Source organism: Patagioenas fasciata, chromosome 11 (genome assembly GCF_037038585.1).
Source record: "Patagioenas fasciata isolate bPatFas1 chromosome 11, bPatFas1.hap1, whole genome shotgun sequence".
In the NCBI taxonomy this organism is placed as follows: Eukaryota; Metazoa; Chordata; class Aves; order Columbiformes; family Columbidae; genus Patagioenas; species Patagioenas fasciata.
In genome coordinates this window covers 22758099-22777946 of record NC_092530.1, presented here as the reverse complement: position 1 = coordinate 22777946, position 19848 = coordinate 22758099, and the positions used below count along the sequence as shown (strand labels likewise).

Here is a 19848-nt window from a genome sequence, read left to right as displayed (position 1 = left end):
TTGGTTTCCTTAGTGTCTGTGTACTTCTGTGGCCACAGCTTAAATCTGATGAGCATATATATGCGTAGAGTCTCAATACTATCTGCATTAAAAACAGGGAAGAAGCGACAGGAATTGAATTGTTTTACCCGTGAAAACCCAGAGGGACACAGGAATTGAACCAGTTTTCTAAGGAGTCAGACCAGTGCTATGACCACAGGGATGTCTTTCTTTACTAAGGTGCAGTAGTCATCTCCAGAGAGGTGAATTATTTGCATCTGAATCACTTGAGGACATGCCTACAAGCCACTCCATGCCTCTAGCACCAATCCTGCCGTTTCATGCTTTGGACGGTGTGTAATGCTTGGAGATTGCTGTCAGTTTGTGAGCAGCTGAAGCTCATTTAGTAAAATATTACGCAATTCTGATTGTACTCAGTTTTTATCTCTGCCCTTTTCTCTATCACTTGTTTTGCCTCTCACGCTCCTGACGATATCCACGGTTGGAGCAATCGTGGGCCTTTTTAAAATAGCGGTGGCTTTAACAGACTGCAACAGGCTGTTTTCCCTTCTCTGGCTTGCAGAGACTCACGTTCCCAGTTCATCTCTTTGCTCTGGTCTGGAAGTGGTTGTACTGCTGATCTGCTCCCAAGAGATTGCCCTGGAGAGTAAATCCTCAGGTGGCTTCCTGAGCTGACGTTGTGACACTTGTACACAGAACACGGGTGTGAATGACTGCATGTGTGCTGTAAAGCTCTGGTAAATCAGGATGCACCTTTTGGCACCTTTTCAAGCTCAGAGGTGGTGTCTTACATGGGAAAAAGAAAAAAAAAAATCCTAATTTCTCCTATTCTCTGACTACTTGGTTTCTCAAGATGATAAAATTAGCTCTCCTCAGAGAACAGATGAGACTGCAAATGCTGAGGATTTGGAGGTGCCATGTGGATCCATCTGCACCAGAGTGTTTCGGTCCCATAGCTCCCAGTTCTCTTCCCACCAGGCTCTGCGAGCTGGATTCTGTTTTCAGTTGAAACTGAAGTACAACTGAGTTAAAACGAGCAGGGTAGTTCATTTACAATATTGTGTCCAAGTTTCTGCCATACACAAATGAGGGAAAAAAAAGCCAACACTTTGCTTTTAGAGGTTCACTTTGGACATTTTTTGTCATGACCACGCTTGGACTTTCCGCTGCAATAAGTAAAATCGAAGTGCAAAGAAGTGACTTCTTAAAAACATTTTATGTTGCCTTAAAATTATAAATCAGTAGAGGAGTGAGTATATACTTCTAAACTTTCACAGAAGGTTCATAAAGTGTACTGAAAGATGCAGTATCCCACGTTTCCTTTGTGGAAAATAAATAAGTTTTGATGTATCAATACTCACATCTGTCTTGATTCAGTGAGGCAATATTGATACGATGAAATGGTTCTATTTACATCATATGAGGCCCTTTGGAGCCTCACGGTAAGAAATGGTATTCTTTTTCTTCCAGATACCAAACAAACAGTAGCACATCAGGGCATAGTACAAATAATGCTCTTTGACACTTGAATCCATTCACTAAAATATTGTACATCAAAAAGTCTACATACACTGCATCCTCCAAATAATATCCTTCTCACAAAATTGTTTCCAAACTCTGATGTGAGCAGGGTGATGCCTGCACAAATCATGGATACAATATTGCTTTTATATGCAAAGTCCCCTTCTCTTCCATGTCAAGTGTGTATAAGGGTGCTGTGAAATTGGAAGGAGAGCGATTACCATACCAATAGTTCAGAAAGTTTTCTATGTGCACCGTTAGTGATGTGCCATTAAAATTCCTCCTCTTCTGCTTGTTTTCTTATAATTTCACAGGCAGTTTGATATGTTACACCTGTTCTTTGTCGCAGGTGTGATAAAGAGTCAGAACTCACTGTAGTCCAGGAATAAAACCAGGGAAAGTGTCAGAATAGGACGGTAGAAACAGTACCATGGGTAAAGTCACATTGCAGATGTATATACACAGTTCCACCTAGGATTTGTGGCTAATGTAATCCTTTATTGGAAGGCTTTGACCTTGTTACGGATTCTTGGCAGCTTTTCCCCACTCTATTCATTACTAATGCAAGCTGTCAATCACTTTAGTTCTGCTTTGACATAGATTGTGGCTCACAGGAGTTAGCTCTGTCATTCTTTTTATTTCTTTCATCTTTACTATCCTTTTTTATGGTCTTTAAAGCTGAAAGTATAAAAGGGTTATATGTATATGGAAAAAAAATCTGTTTCAGTGACTCTATCAACCTTGTTATAAACAGTCTTTGATTAAAACAGTTACTTTTGAACACAGTGGAATGATACTGTGGCTTTTTACATACAATATCTTGTAAATTACCCTCCCTCGCAAAATAAATCAGAACTCCTACTTGCATTATAGTGTTCAGGATTGAAACAGGCAGATCAACTGCCACGTACTGAATAACACATTAGAGAGGTTTTCCCTTTCCGTGTGTTTTGACATGAGAGAGCCATCGTAAGTGATGTCTTACTATGCGTGCTAATGTTAGCTGAAGTAACAATTTCCACACCTTATTTCATTTCATTGACCAGGGTGCTGATTAATATTTTAAAAGGGCTTGATACAGGTTTTCAGTTCCTGTGTCAGCCTGATCTTTGAAAGTTTAGATTTGAATCCTACCAGCCTGATGATAAATAATTTACTAGTAACCAATGGAAAGGCAGTGAACAAATCATTCTGAGCAATCCTTTTCTTTAAAAAGCAATCTAATGGCAGTCATATATAAGCTCGAAGATATAGATATGAACAATTCATTATAAAAAAAAGGCATCTCCCTTTCATATTAGAAGAGAATATTACTTCCTGATAATGGTGGAAGAATAGAAGAGAAATAAAACTTCGTTATTGAACAGTTATGGTATTAAATTCTGACACTAAATATTAATCTGCTAGGTGCTGCTCTATTATTATCTGCTGGAATAATGAAGTGGCCTATTTTGAACAGTTACACAGAATTCAGTGAGTCCAGTAACTCCTGGTAATGCCCCTGAGGTTTGGAGTTTTTCTGTACAAATAGACTCTGGAGGAGAACCTGGGTCAGCTTCTGAAAAGCTGAAGCTGGTTTGTTCCTCTATCTCTTCTCCGAATAAAGTGTAGCGAGTGAGAGAACAACATTATCTCCCCAAGAATGAGTGTTACCCTCTCTTCTGATGGATGGTGTAGTGTGGTTGAAGTGCACAAAGGCCTCACTCAGAGCTGGGTGCCCACTTTCCAGCACCCTGTGCAATCAGAGTCTTTGTTCCAAGGAATCTGCATTTTAAAGAGGCAAGGCAGATTAAGGATAGGCAACATAGTCTCTCTTTTACTCAGCAGGATCTGATGCACAGACATATTTTCTTCTCAGACACAAAGCGAAATTAATCCAAGTCCCAATCCAAGTGTATCAACAGGAAGATCAACCACTCTGTCAAATCTGTAGTTGCTTTTCCAGCAAAGACCTTCTGCCTTCCAGATTTCATTGGTTGAATTTTCCCTAAAAATAGGCCTGTGCAGTAAAGCAACCTTTGTAGAGTGCTGCTTCTTGTGGAAATACGTTGCCAGCATTGATACGCTGTTGACTCACTGCTCAGTTCCCATCTACAGTTTCCCACTGCCCAGCAGTGCTGCTGTCTCAAAGTTTACATTTTGATTTCTGGGTAGAGCAATGGAACAAATGGCCAATTCACCGTTACCCTAAAAAGGAAGGGTTGGAATGAATAAACCTATTGTTGGAGGGCACTGTCTATTTGCCAAATTCGCTTCACAGGAGTTAACATGACTACATCTAATTGCTGAAAAGTTTGGGGAGATAGCTAAGGACTTGTTGGAAATTTTTGTTCCTTGATGAGTTTTACTGCAGTAGTCTGAATTATATGGCGCTTTTTTTTAATGTATGTATTTACAGGGTAAAAAGTTTATTATTTTTCTTAATAGAAGTTAATGAGTTTTAGTGTTTCACATTATCTTTGTTGTAACCACCAGGTTTAATCCTGAAAACCATTTATTAGGGTAAATGATGTGTTGAAAATAATGTAATAATAGTCTAGATGACAACAACAACAAAAAAACATAAGCCGCATAGTGTGCCTCCAGTTCTCTAGGCAGCATAATAATCCAGACACATAATAATGCCATGTCTGCTTTAATTGGTTTTGGAAAAATAATCCGTGAGTTAAAAAACAGACAAGCTGCAGAGAGACGTTTAAATTTAGGTAGATCTCGCCCATACCAATGAATTGCAGTGAAAGAAAAATGGTTGGTGTGTGATGAGCTCGAAGAAGTTCCTCACCAGGAGCCATCAGCAGCCAGCTGCAGTGCCAGCTCATGACAGCGGCACACACCTGCAAGTCTCAGTTGCCCTGAATTTAGGCTTGAGCTCAACGAGTGCTGATAACCACTGTCGGGTACTGGTGATGCTGGTTTTTGTCCCCTCCTTCAAGACATTTCTTATCTCATATTTGGTGCCCACGCTATGCACAGTCATGGTGCCAAGCTGCAAGGGACAGGAGAAGTGTTGTGTACTGCAAAAGCAGAAGAAGGGAGGTAGATGAACGTGCTGCAGAAGACCTTCCTTCCAAATTGCTTCCAGATGTGCAGGTCTCTTCCATCTGCTTCATTGTTTGATAGTGGGGAGGAGACCAGCTTACCAGTCTGCAGGCAATTAAAGCCATCATCATTGTGGCCTTTGCAAGAGATGGAGGTCTGGTTCTCCTCCTACCTACAGTGTGGGTGTCACTCCAGTGTCTCTCATCTCCTTGGCACAGAAGAAGCTGTTTTGGAGAGGGGTAAGCAGATGCTGATCCATCTGGCCCGAGCAATGGGAATCCTTGCTGCTGAGCTGTGTGTGTTTTTCCTCCCGGGCAGCACGCTCTGGGTCAGGGCAGAGCACGTCTGACTGCCCTGCAGGACTCAGCTGAGCGCAGGGCTTGGAAAATGGGGAGAAAAATTGAAAAGGGCTGCAAAACTGATGTTTCCATTAACTGCAGAGAGTCCTCTTGCTTAGAGAATTAGACAGGTCTGCGTTCAGTATGAGAGTTGTGATACCTCCAGTGTTTGCTCTGTGTGTTTGATTTGCAAGCTCTTTGGCCCAAAGGCTGTGTCTCATCATGTGTTTACGTAAATCCCAGCACAGCGGGTCACTGGTCTCAGTAGGGGCTTCCAACCTCAAGTGATAATAATGAACTGGCTTTCTGCTAAGTGTTATTTACCCAAACAATACTGTGTTCCATTGTGCAACATTGTTTTTATTAATATTTCTTTCCGTTCAAATGAAATAAAAACATTGTCCACCCAAACACTGAGGAACAATATGAGTGTTCACCTCCTGCTGGGAAATAAAAATTCAAGAGTTTCAAATAGCAGTGCTTCCTGCTCTCTTTAGTCACTTTGAGGACTTGTGTCTGATGATAAAATGCTTTAAATCCATTTTAAACCTTGTCCAGGCTGGCATTCCTTGTCTGGATCTTAGCAACCCAACAAAGCTTGCTTTGAAAGTCTCTTAGAGAGGCAACCCCCAGTTCATGCAGTTGATACTTATGTGAAGAAGCCAAATTTATTTGTATAACAGCTGCTTGAATGCACATTTGCAGAATCTATCTCGGCATCTTTGAAAATGTGATTTAACTTTAAAGGTGAAGAAGTCTTTGGTGCAAACCAACCTGTTCTTTCAGTCTAAAAGACAGGTTTTATTTAAGGGAAAAAATGCAGAAGACAACCCAGAATCTCTTCACTTTTTTTTTTTCCGTGAACTTGTATGTGAAAGGTCTCTGCGTTTTCTTCTGTTCTGCTGAACAGCATTATTAGCTGTTGCTTGTTCATGTAGCTGTGTGCAAGACCTCTCTATCTTTAATATGATGAGATACTAGGAAAGGCATTTTGCATCTTATCTGATTATTTTGCAAAGCATACAAACAGTTACTTTAAACCCAAACTACATGATGAAACGTGAATGCTTCTACTTTTAAAATGTAGATCAGCGATGATGTCTTCAGCATGAAACTGCCCGATGTAGCCAAGGCATAATTTTATTATCCCAGATGAAAGACAAATATGACCTCATTGCGGTTTGTATGAAAAACATTATTTTGAGTCTGTCTGGTTCCTGCAAGCTTGCTGAGCTGTGTTATTCAGTAATGTTTGGCATATGATAACTTTTTTCTGAGGCTGATGTGCAGCAAGAAAGAAAAGAAGGACAGGTTGGAGCTGCCATCTATTTCCGTGGTTTTCTTCTTCCCCTTTGAGTTCTTTGTCAGACAGTTACAGTCTGCTACAGTGCAACTCCAGTTGTTTTGTGTAAGCGCATCCAGCGACAGCGTCAGTTCTCTTCCAGAGTGCTGAAAGATGTAGGTTGTGTTTAAAGGCTGGAAAGGTCTGGCCTTAGCTGCTGGGACACTGGCTCTTCCTTCTTTGATCTGTTATAAGAGGTGATTTTCTTTAAGTCGTTTATCTTAATGAGAGCAAACTTGCCAGCACTGACAACAGAGCATTTCCTTAGGCAGAACTGCAGAGAGGTGTGAACAGCCCCACACGCATCCTGCGGTCTGGGGGTCGCCTTCCATTTGGGGGTGCAAACAGAAAATAGACATGAAACAGATGAAACTCACAGATTTAGGAGAAAAGTAATTTCTAAATTACAACTTCATTGTTCTGATAATTCCATAAATAACTTTTTTTTTCAAGGCTGATGTGTTGTTTTGGTATTTTGGAATGGAGTTGTTGTGTTGGCCTCCTCAGTTTGGGAATCCTTGGAGTTTTTTTCTCTTTTTGTTTTTATTATTTCTCCTTGGGAACAATTGTAATCAAGTAGGAAAACTTGATTTTCATCTACTTTTAGTGTTTTCCAAATAGAAAATGTAAGACCAAATTTACAAGATAGTGAATTGAAAGGCAAACTCCCCCACAAACAAATTCACTTTTCTCCACCATTCTCTTTCTTTGTTTACTGTGAAACAAAAAAGAAGTGAAAAATGTATTTCCCTACACTTTCATGAGCTTCACTAAGAAGAAGGGATAAAGAAAGAAAAACAATTATGCACACACTAAAAAGGAGGGATGAAGAAAGAAAAACAAGTGCACAAGTGGTTTCCAAAAATAATGGCATTAAACACAAAGTGTAAGATCAATTTTTTAATTCAACAGTGTTTAGTTTTCCGTAATACTTTTGTAAATGCCTACATTTTTAAAAGCGCCTGTTCTTTTGATTTACCTGCTACTTCCAGGTGAAATGTTTTAAGTAGCTCTACTTGAGTCAGTAGAGTGAAGAGTCTCTAGAAGAAGGGGGATAAAAAAACAAGCATATGCACTTAATGAGTAACAAAGTTCGTGATCTGTAGCAATTACCCAAGTGAGTAATTTGGTTTCATTAACGCACCCTAAAGCACCAAGCTGTTCTGTCAATGGGCACTGCAGGACCATTGCAATGCTCAGAGAGACAGTTACGGTACCAACCGCAGGGTAAGGGATGGGTTTACCAACAAGGAGGGGGAGAGAAAGCAGCTTAGCATGAGAAGAAAATTAAAAACCATTTATTATTGTCACCAAAGCCAGTGGCACTACACATAAAGACTCTAGCAGGGTCACACATCAGTTTTTCTGGCTTCTCTAACTTCCAGTTTCTCGGTTACTGTGGTTTTTTAAGAGGGCATCATGATGCACAGAGATCTCAGTTTGAAAGGGGAAGGTGGGCATGTACCTGGCTTACATGGATCCTTCTCAGGGGAAAGTAGAAAAACAGCAGAAATGAAAGCAAAACTGCATCATGACTTCTGAGCATCTCTGGATCACTCAACATGGGACACACACAGCATATGATATATTAAGGTGAAGAATATCCATAAAGGACTACTAGCAAATGGTGTCAATTTTCAAACACTTTGCTTTGTCAGCTTCACAAATTTAAAATCAATCATCAAAAAGTCTCGGTATAGATCAGCTGAAGAGACATAAAACCTTATGGTTATCTCCCTAACAAAAAAGTTGACATTAAAGATGAGTTTATAAAGACTCAGACTGGCAGAATTCTGTAGTGCTAAGAACGGGTCATCCAACCTCTCGGTTTACAAATAAATGTTGAGGAAAAACAATGACGCCCAGCACACTGCTAATAAATACATCTTGGAGGCCAGTTGAACACACAGACAAATACATTTCACAGAGAGGCTTACTTTCAGCATGAATGCCATTTTCTCACTGCATTATCATAAGCATGAGAGGAAGAACAGCTATTAAAAAATTCTTGGGCAGTCCCTGGAGACTTGTCAAAAATATGTAGTTTTTATATACTGCAGTGTAAAAGTATTCATGAAAATTAATTTTTAAAATGCCCTGTCCAATATTAGTTGCCTGATGTCCTTCCTTTGATCATAAATTATAAATGAACTGGCAAAAAATGAAGAAACCGTGATTCCGTTAATAAATTATTTAAGCTTGATTGTTAGTTTTTGCAATCATTGGGCTAATAAGCTCAGGCTTGTGACACTGAAATGTTTCTCATTTGAGGGTGATGATGACGGTAACATTATTAATGCCATTATCAGCGTGTCCCGTGAAGCATAAATCCAACTGGGTCCTTTGGTGGCTTCACGGTGACACAACCAGTGGAGCTTTCATTGGGTCTGTACTGCAGAAGAGGGGGTTGACACTGAGGAAAGTCAGTGTGAACAGGATTCACTGGGTGGTTGCCCCCACAGCAACACTTTATTAAAGACAAGCAGCATATTGACACGAGAGGATCTTCTCCCCGCAGCAGCCTGCCGGTGCCGGCGGCACATGCAACTGGCTTGGCCCATTCCAGCGGTGGCTCCGGGAGCTCCAGCGAGTCCGAGAGCAGCTCCGAGTCCGACTCTGACAGCGAGAGCAGCTCCAGCGACAGCGAGTGCAACGAGGAGTCGCGCAGTGCCACGCCAGAGGTAAAGCCAGCTCTCACCTCCTGCCCAGCGGGGGCTCGGAGGGGAAAGCCTGGGAGGGAGTGAAATCCTGCTCCCAGTTAGGAGAATGTTGGAGTTCTGTGCTGTTTGATGCTGTCAACTTTTTTCTCTCTTTACAGTTTTATGTGTATGACCCACATACTTACTCTAGCTTTTGGAAGAATCCTTCTGGCCTACATTTGAATTGCTTTAAAGAAATATTTAGATTTTTGCTTGTAGCTAGAGAAGATTTTATTGACACAGTATTCAGCTGGGACTAAGGAAAGGCAACATGACAAAACTATGTCTTCAGGGACTAGCTAAACTTTTTAGTTGTACTAAATTTCTCCAGGGCTGCATCGTAAACCAGATAAGGAAGCCTAATTAACCATAAATACTCCATAAATACTCCCATAAAAGTAGCAGTCACCACGAGTTGACTGAAATAAAAGGGTACGTTAAAAACGTTCTCATTTAAAAGGAATAGCATTGCTTCTGTCTGAGATTCGTTTCTTGTCGTTCTTCAAACTGCAGCCTGAACCTCCCTCAGCAAACAAATGGCAGCTGGATAAATGGCTAAATAAAGTGAACCCCCACAACAAGACCATCATCAACAATCAAAATGAGCCTCACAGCGAGACCAGCTCCCAGGCCCAGAGCAACCAGCAGGCTGAAGGGCAAAACAAAGGGAAGCTCAACAGCAGCCTGCCCCCGACCGATTCCAAAGACCGGGCGATCCTCAGTCCTATCCGAGAGAAAGCCAAACCGCGGGTTGCCCAGAAAACCCCAGAGTCAAAAAGCTCCAAGCAGAAGTCACCAGCTCATAATGAGCCAACTTCACAAAGGACTACTTGGAAAAAACAACCCAAAAAGGTAGAAAGGACTTCCAGTGTAGAAGAGTATAACTGGCCCAAACCAAATAATACCAGCAACACTCCCAAAGAAAAAGACACACAGGAACCCCCCGAGCAGCCAAAGGTTCGAACTAAAGCAGCAGTTGGGAAGACTGCTCCAAGGAAAGAACCACGAACTAGCACAGGTCTCACTTCAGAGAAGAAAAAGTACAGAGGTCCCAGCAAAATTGTCCCTAAGTCCCGGGAATTCATTGAAACGGACTCATCTACTTCTGACTCCAATACAGACCAGGAGGAGAGCCTACAGGCCAAGGTGTTGCCAGCTTGCAGTGGGCCTGCCGGTGGCGTCAAAGTGAAGGACTCTGGCAGTAACATCCTCAGTGTAAGTAGTTTAACTAGCAACAGCAGCAACACATCCAGCGACCAGACCAGCAATGACTTGGAGGAGCAGCTCTTTTCTCCTATCCCAATTGTACAAAATGAACTTCTGTCCCCACTGAGAGAATATGAAGAACTCAAATCTCTTTGGGTGAAAATAGACCTTAGTTTACTCTCTAGGATACCTGGACAAGAGCCTTTTGAGACCACATCTGTAAAAAGTGAACCAAGAGAGGCAAATGTGAAGCACAGGCGACCATCTCGAGAGTCCCCTACCCCTGCAGCTGAAAAACCATCCACAAAATCCAAAAGGAAACACAAGGTAAGTCTTTTTCATCATTTGGAGGAAAACACTGAATTTCTATGCATCCTCGAGGTCGGGACCATAGTCAGTAATTCCTTGCTACACCTGCAGCAGGGCTGTAAGGAGGCATCATAACACTCAGGCTTTATCATTTTTACAAAGAACGTACTTACAAGTGCCTTATAAATTAACATCAGGAACTAGTAAATCACAAACTTCAACTGACAAAATCAATGAACAGTGTATTTTTTGAGATTTATCTTGTAAGCTATTTGACTGTGTTTGCTCGCTTACTCGTTAATTTCCAGTGTTCTGTAATCTGCAGAAGGACTCCCGGTGCTGAGTTTGTACTACTATGAGTTCTGCCGTACTCAGAAAACATTACTCCTATTTGCAGAATTGCAGCACTTTCACCACTGGCTTAAACAGGCATAGCTTCACTAAAGTCAATGGAATGGTGCTTGCTTATGCTCCTGATGAATTTGATCTTTATATTGTTTTGTTATATAAACAACTGCGATTCACAGAAATATCATTTGCTTAACTAGCTGCTTTCTCAACACAGCTACCTGAAAAAGCAAATGTTTTGACTTAAGGCGTCCTGTTTTGTCATGTGTTTTATGTTATTGATGCCCAAGGGTATCCTGTCTTGTGAGATATGACAACGCACTTCAAACTAAACGTGTTTTCAGAAAAGAAACGGAACTTTTGTATCATAAATTAATTTTTGTAGTTATTTTTTCCAGCTGAAATGGTGTGTTCTGGTCTGTCTGTTAGAAGTCATCACGGTGTATTTTTTTTATACCCCAAATTTTATAAATCATTGTGAATGTGACTTCAGCCATCTGTTCTTGAAATCCTGAGTCTGAGCAGTCTAGCGGTACGAGAGAGTTAATACAAGACACAACAGACAATGCCAGGCAGACACGGGGTCTGCACCCCTGCCCACATGAGTCACTGCAGTGGCTCCTTCCCTGTTGAATTAAGTAGAAATAATCAGGAGTAAACTCAGCAGGTTTTTATTCAATTTATATTCTAGCTGTACACTAAAGGCAGAGATGTAAGAAGGAAGGAGAAGAAAGAGGAAAGGGATGTATGAATGTTCGTGCTTATGCGTATGTATAAGTACAACAGGGTGTGTATTAATTATACCAAAAAACGTCTTGTGAGGTAACTTATTGGAGTGTTAGTATGATAATGAAGGAATCTTGGCTAAGACAAAGTATAATATTGGCAACTAAACTGAGACCTCCTGGGGAAAATAAATAAATAAATAAATAAATATGTATGTATATTAAAAAAGGGGTTATGTGAAAGATGGAACCTCATAATTTCATTAGCTGGACTTTGAATCAGGAAGTAACAAAATGAGGAACTTCACTCTGGGGTTGTACAAACATACCTAAGCTACGCTCTGAAACAGCCCATTCAGTTGCTGTATGATTGCTCATTGCTTCCCAGGGGGAAACAAACCAATTAGAATGACTTGAGGGTGTATCAACAGTTAAAACAGGGTAGGGACAGCCTGATTTGGATTTCTAAATCATGCTATTAAAAGATTTATTTTACCCATCTACTAATGGGCTTGAAGGCTGATAGAAAGGTTCCAATGACAGAGCAGTCATCAGCTTTGCTTGTATCATCCTAATTCAGGCACAAAAGTCATGCACCAGGGAATCTTTCAAAGCAAATTTCAAACCAACTATCATTGTTAATGACTGCCCCAGCTCAGTCCGGCAGTCTTTCAGTCCTGTGAGGAATACTTACTCAGGGAAGTTTTCCCATCAACTTCCATTAAGTCAATGAGTAAAAGCTATTTACTTGAGTAAGATTTGGTGTTATCAAGTCATTCCATCTGAATTATTAATTAAATTCCAGTGCGCTACAGAAGATATCTATAGCACATGAGGCATTTTGCTTCCTAATTATCTGGCTATGTCACTTGTTATATAACTTCATGTCATGTGTTTGGAGCACGTTTAGCCCTGATTTCAGGTGACTTTCACTTCTCTTAGACCGGTATTTTAACTGCTGCTACTGTAAAGGAAATACAGAGGGATTCCTGAGCTCCTCTTAATGGCAAGTGAAATTGTGCATAGATGCTGCATCTTTCAAGCTTTACCTTTTTTTGAAGCAGCCAGAAAGCCTGGATACCTTTGTTGAAAGCAAGAAACAGCGCCTGGAGGACCCTTCAGCTTCATGCCTGCTCCCACCTTGTATCTCTCCGATACCGAATCACAGACTAACCAGCACTAAAGAGTAAGTTCTTTTTTTTTCACATGACATTCATGAGCGGTTTCATGGTACTGTTCTACAAATGTCTTTGCTGTAGAGCCAGATGGGCCTTATGGCCCATAAGGATAAGTGACCCAGCATTGCTGTTCCCATCTATCAGGAAGAGGATCCACATGGTTTTGGATGAGATTCATTCATCTTTCTGATGGACTAGAGTAATTCAGAGTGTCACCACAATCCTGTACTTTTCTACCCTCGTACTGCATCCTTTCAATGTTCTTTCTTACTCCCATCATCCTTAACCTGTATGGCCAGAGAATCTTACTAAAAGTGGGCTTTTTATTGAGCAAAATAGTGACTTTGCCATTCACTTCAGTGGCTCTTATTCTATAACTGCATATACAGTAGTGCTGGGGTGACCATCCTAAATGCCTCAGACATACGTGCTTTGTGTTTCAGCAGCCATATAATTAAATAGTTCGTGCCTTTCAGAGTATCTTTGAGAGATGGTTATAATGCTTGAGCAAACAAGTGCCACGTAAATAATGATTCTGATTAGTATAATCACAAGATTAACATTCTATAAATAACCAGAGAGTCCAGGTCCCTTCTGTCATCAGTTTCGTGCTTCTACGATTTTGAGATGAGGTGCTTCTTTGTGATTCACACGAGGAAAAACAAAGAATCAAACCCATAATGTGCTTCTGAAAACAATTTGATTGTAGTAGTATTTAAATTTGGATAAATTTGAAAAATCATTTAAGAAATAGCACACAAATTTAAAAGTTCTTAAAGAAGATTAAGCATCATTTTATTTATGCTGGTGCAGTTACAGAGTAACTTCGGTCCTTGAACTAACTCCTCATTGTACCATTGAGAAAATCAGAGTTGGAGTCTGGAAAAGGCAGATGAGCCGAAAGTTACAGTGGGATCCGTAACATGTTGCAGATTTGATAAACATCATGATGGGTGTTGCCTGATTGTCATTGCTGGAAATACAATGAGCAGAGATGTATTGCAGAGGGAATCAAGGATTATCCATCCTCAACACCTCCACAATCCATTAAAAAAATCTTTCTATTCTTGTCGCCAGCAAGCCCTAAGGATCCACCCCCAACCTGATGTTTCTTAATTTGAGCTTGTTTTCCAGGTCATTAATTTGATTCCTTGGAGCTTTCAAGCCTTCGGTATTCTCTGTTAAAATATAATTGTGTCCATCAATAGTTATTTCCTTACGCTAGCTTCTCCTTTCATCTGCCTCAGTTTTTGAAACAAAGTTTTCTCACTTCTTTTCCACTGCAATGATTGAGACCTGGATCACTCTGCATTTGTTATTAGTGTCTTCTGAGTCCACTTGAAACAAATGCAATATTGTTTGATAATTCAGGTTTTCAACTGCCAGAGATGTGCAACTAAATATAGAAAAATGTATTTCCCAACAGATTAGGGAGCCGGCTGAACTGTGTGATGACAAATTTCTGGAGAGCCCCAGATTGTTTTTAAGCAGTTAGGAGTGATTCTGTTCTCTAGAGGGTTAAGTAGAATTTTATGGGGAGGCAGAATAAAGGGAAAGCTGAAAGTACGCTTTTCAAGGGCAAGGGGGAAAATAACACTTCAGTGGTAAAAGGTTGAAAGTCAGACTTTGCCATTTGCTTCTTTATTCCCAAAGATCCCACGTTTTCTTTCAGAATTCCTAAGTCTCTACATAGGACTTTGAGAAATGAGGGTGATCCAGCTACAGGTGTGATGATGATGTTCATCCATTAGGAAGGTGCTGTGTCCTGCGGTGGATGTTCTCACTCGAAGGAAGATTAGGTCTCCTCCATTAGAACTTGATCTCTGTGCCAGCAAGCCAAGTTCCCCAAGGCAAACTTCAGAGATTTTCATTGGGCTTTTTTATAGATACAAGACTCTTTGACAGAAAGATCATGATCTCTGGGCTAAAATTTGGAGGCATTCAGGAGTCTGAAGGAACCAGTGAAAGGCCACACCTGTGCTTTTGCAGCTCACACCGGCTGCCTATCTATGGTTTAGGCATTTGAATATACTTTTCTCATAATCTTTCCCTGAATATATGGACTCAATAAAGCAAGCAAAGATGCACAATTAATTTTTAAAGGGTTACATGTCTAATATGGGCAATTGTATGCCTAATTTCCACGAGTTTCTCTGGCTTAGATGTACAATTTGAGTGTAGAAATATCAAACGGTTCGTTCTGAACTTAAAAACCATTCGCACAACCAAAGAGCTGGTTTGGATTATGGAGTCATTGCATAAGCAACTAGTTATCGCTCTGCTCCTTCCCTCACACATGCTGGGACTGATGCCTTTCCCTGAATCTGACATGACTCTTAAAATAAAATTATGCAAACAATTTCCTCTGTATTTTCCGTGTTTCTGATATTTCCTAGCAAATGAATGAATAGATAATACCATGTTTTATTCAAGTAATTCGTAATACCTTGAAACACTGCTGTTAGGCTACATTTTTGTCAGATCAGCCGCCCACTTTGCAGGTGAGGATTCTTTATGTATTTATTTGCTTGCCAGACCGATTTTTATTTAAGCATTAATTGTATGGGCTACTGAATACCAGTTATATCTGAATACCTGCTGGGTGAACCCAGTCCAGACAGAGCACTATTTGCCAACATTTAGCAGTTTGTAACAACACAGAGAGTTATTTGCTGGTGCAAACTGTAAGTCTGAATTTCAAACTAGACTCATACCAGTGCAACAGGCCTGCCGTCTAACAGGCACGCTAGAAGTCTGTCTGAGGCAAGCATTTCAGCCTGTTTTTCAAGATTTTCTGTTCACTTTTGTTTGACCTTTAGTTAAAGATGCACCTGTACTTTGCAACATATATTAGCCAGTCCCTTGGGTAGCCACAACAGCATTCACTGGGGTTCGTTCATGGTGGAGGCAGCTTTCTACATCTATGACAATGACTTGAGCTTCATTCAGTTGCGGCCATATGGTCCAAGCTAATGCAGGAGTGACCTTTCCCTGCTAACACCCTGCAGAAAAGCAAATACACCGACAATGTGCAGCATTCCATTGTGGACAGGGAGAGGAGAGGCCAAGGAAAGCCAGGTGACTGGTGCAGACAATGGCTTTGTCTCACTAATAGGCCAGAGATACCACAAGGAGTAGAGAAAGGAAGGGCAAAGAAAGCCTGAAATGTGAGGGTAGATGGAAATTCTCTCTCCCTCACACACTGACCTCTTGTTGCCTGCTTGCTTGCTTTCTGCCCTAAAAGAAACCAGGCTGAAAAAAGCAGATGGGGATCCTTCTCATTCATTGATAATTGGCCTTTTCAGACACAAAGATTAAACCCTGCAGCCACAGGACCATCAGTTCTGCTTGTTTTTTTCCTTGCTCTTTGATTGTGTTTCTCCCTAGATTTTAAATATAGTTTAAATAACAATCATGTCAGCAAATTAGACCATTGAGTCCTGGTAATTATTGCAATAAATTCATTCAAAATTAGCGATTACTGCAATCAAAGACCAGTTTCTTAGCCCATTAACGGCCCAAAGCAAAGTGACAATCTGGTTAACTGCTGGTAACAACCTATTTCACGGAGGTTGTTGTTAACGGAAATGCTTTGGCTTAAATCTGAGGGAGGTAACATTGCTAAATAAATTTTCAGCTCAATTCCTCCAAAAATACATAGGATTATGCGGGCAATAGGGGGGGAAAAAAATAAAATAAAATAAAATGCCAAAAAACTACCACCATTGAATGATAACCTTAGAGCATTGCTGGGTTTTTTTAGTTTGATTTATAGAGAAAAAAGAAACACAACAAAACACAAAACACCAACAAAAAACTCTCAGGTGAATTTTCCTTTGTGGTTAAGTCTTCCCACCCACAGAAAGATTTATGTGCCAGAACTGGGTAATTACACCTATATCATGGTTTGCCCCATCTTATATTTGAGCCCAAAGATGAAGTGAAGTAGTTTTAAGTAGTGAAGTTTTAACCATGGTACCTGCAGCCTTCTTAATTTTTTCTTGTACTACTCTCTTAATCTCTCCACCTCCATGTAGCAGCTGAGAAATGTTGCTTTGATTGCTTTTCACATGTCTTAAATTTCCCCATGCAGTGGCAGACCCTGTGCAAAGACAGAGCCTTGCATTAGCCCTGGCGATAGCCACAGATGTGCTGAGGAGCATCACCAGTGCTGCAGGGTTAGATCCTAATGGGGACTTGGCCAATGGCTCACATTCAGTTCTTCTTCTTTTGAGATAGATTTGCCAGAATCGGTTGCTCATCCCTTTGCAAAGCCATAGCAAGGAGAAAGAAATGCTCCACACGCTTTCGTGCACAGGAGCACAGAGAAGGACTTTGTTCTTTGCTCCCACCTGTATGTGCGTGCTCAGGGTTCCCTGTGCAGGACTGGGTGGCAGGAGGTTTGGATTCTGCTCCTGGGTGTTTCATTGATTGTTTGTGCTTTGCCTCTGTACAGTCCGGTAACACACGCACATTTTCTTGGGGTAGTGCTTAGTCTCCTTTGGAAAACATTCCTCTGGAAAAGGTTCGGAGTGTTACTGTGCTATAGCTATGGTAACTCGTCTGAGTTCAGAAATGCCTTTTGGGGGTAAGAAAGCTAACTAGTGGGGCTTTGAGTGGGAACTTTTTGGTGGACATGTTGCAGGAGCACGTGTGCATGAAATCAGTCTCCTCAGAGAACTGCCAGTCTCTTCCAACCTGGTTGCTTTCCTTTGATTTTCTTCAGGCCCTCCTGCTTTTTGAGCAGGACAGCATCCACAGCAGTCCTACTGTAAGGCAATATGAATTCTGTGCTCGTTTTATTTCTTCGGTCTGATGATCCTTAATATCAGAGAGTTTCAAATAAGACATTTTTAACTCTGCTTCAGTCAAATTAAAGTAGTTTTGAGTAGAAGAGCTGTAAAACCTGAAACGTGGGGATTTGGGTTGATTTCACTCCATGATTTCACAGATAGGCTAAAATATTTTTGCATCTCAAAAGGTCTAGAGTAAGGGAATGACCAGAGCAGGTGTAGATATTGATACTGTTGGTGAAACTGCAAAAGAGACCAGACTGAGAGTGAGCTCCAGAATGAGGAGTAAAGAAGCTTGGGTTGCCTTCTCTTTCCCTGGTTACTTTAAGACAAAGTAGATCTATAATTCCTGACACTGACTGAAGGTGCCTGGGAACAAAACATAAATTCTTGTTGACTTAATTTGTTATTGAAATTTTAGTCAATAATCATGAAAAGTAAATGATCGTGCAGCACGATATTAGATGTCTAACAAAAGATTAAAATTCAGGTTATCCTCATTGACTGAGCTAGGACAGTACATAAAATAAAAATCTATGAGTAGATTAACATGTTAAACAGACAGTGGGGTGTTGGGTTTGTTTTTTCTTTCTTGATGGATTTGAGGGGAGAAAGTTCTAGCACCTTTTTTTGTTTTACTGTGTATCACAGCTGCCATTTCTAGCCAGCTAACAATTTCTGTACATAAAACAGACAATAGATTATCATGTTACTTGAGCTTTCATGTCAGAACCACATTCATTTTCTGAATCACGTTCAATTCATCAACCAATATTTGCTCAAGGGCTTTTGCCAGCTACTAGGTATCATTTTACTATAGTGTTGAACATTGTTTTTATTCTAGAGGTCAATTAATTATTATCTTGTTATGGTTATCATTTTGCAGTTGTTATACTTTTGTTGTTGTTCACTTGCCACGTGCTATTATGTTTTCTTGCCAAGGTTGCTTATGTGGGCCCTAGTCCACCTCTTAAAAAGATGCTTAATGTTAAACACAGAAATAGTCATACTTGATATGAAAGGCACTAACCCCATGCATAAAACTTCCCAGCACTTTGCTGAGTCAGAACCTCTGTGACCTCTCAAATGAAGACTGACTCAAATTAGCATTTAAATTGAGTACAATTTGTACTAATGCACTGGAAGTCATCCTCCAAAGGAGGAGGTTTCTGCAGCCATTGAAAAAGCAGAGGTGGCTGTTCTGTTTGCACTGCCTGTCCCCTTTTGACTTAGCTCCTAGGACGTGGGGACTGCAGGACATATTTGAGGGTAGAGATGGCTTCTCAGTAAATAAAATATAGAGCTTTGTGTGATGGAGGCTTAACCAAGGTTCTTGAAATGCAACTGGTTGTTACTTGTGTCCCAGGAGCAGCAGTAGCTCAGTGAAGAAGGTGGCAAAGAAAAGAGAAGAGAAGCTGTTCCCTCCTCCATTATCTCCCCTCTTGGACGAGCATGTGCACCAGCGGCACAACAGTGACAACAGCTCCTTCAGCCAAGAGACCAACATCACAAACACCTCTCAGACCAGCAGCTCTTCCTCCTCTGTTTCTAAACACAGAAAGAATGAAAATAAACCCTCTTCTAACCCCAAAGGAATCTGTGTAAGTAACCGACCTCTGTTGCTGGAAGTGAACAAGATAAAATAAAAGTAACTTAGCTGTATTCTATTTGATCTTTTTTTTCCCAGTATCTATTTTAAATGCTTATGTAGCCCCACTCAAGAGCAGTGAGGAGTGGATCTTTGCAGAGCTAGGCATAAGCAACTGTCCTGATTTCGTCTGGGGTAGAATTAGTTTTCTTCCTAGTAGCTGGTATAGTGCTGTGTTTTGGATTTCAAATGAGAAGAATGTTGATAACGTTTTGGTTGTTGCCAAGCAATGTTTATAGCAAGACAAGGATTTTTCAGCAAGAAAGCTGCAGGTGCACAAGCAGCTGGGAGGGGGCACAGCCAGGACAGCTGACCCAGAATGGCCAAAGGGTTATTCCATACCATAGGATGTCATGCTTAGTATATATTTGGGTGGAAGAAGAAGGAAAGGGGGGACCTTCAGACTGGTGGCATTTTGTCTTCCCAAGTAACAGTTACGTGTGATGGAGTCCTGCTCTCCTGGGAATGGCTGAACACCTGTGTGCCCATGGGAAGCAGTGAATGAATCCCTTGTTGTGCTTCACTTGCGTGTATGGCTTTTGCTTTACCTGCTAAACTGTCTGTATCTAAACTCAGGAGTTTTCTCACTTTTACTCTCTTGATTCTCTCCCATATTGCACAGGGGGAGAGTGAGCGAGCGGCTGCGTGGGGCTGAATTGCTGTCTGGGGTTAAACCACGACAGCAACTCTTGCAAGTTCTGG

General features: G+C 40.9%; 1 protein-coding gene across 10 annotated transcripts in view; it reads left to right on the top strand.

Moving 5' to 3' along the window:
• Positions 1 to 19848, top strand: part of AFF2 (ALF transcription elongation factor 2) — a 326277-nt gene that overhangs the window by 281803 nt on the left and 24626 nt on the right. For 7 of the 10 annotated variants that reach the window (XM_071813581.1, XM_071813582.1, XM_065846893.2 and 4 more), the window contains 4 exons: positions 8759 to 8921; positions 9453 to 10472; positions 12589 to 12713; positions 18865 to 19099. In XM_071813581.1, coding sequence (XP_071669682.1) covers positions 8759 to 8921; positions 9453 to 10472; positions 12589 to 12713; positions 18865 to 19099 — 1543 coding nt within the window. The remainder of the gene's footprint in view (positions 1 to 8758; positions 8922 to 9452; positions 10473 to 12588; positions 12714 to 18864; positions 19100 to 19848) is intronic. The other 3 variants (XM_065846895.2, XM_065846892.2, XM_065846898.2) reach the window with 1 other exon arrangement.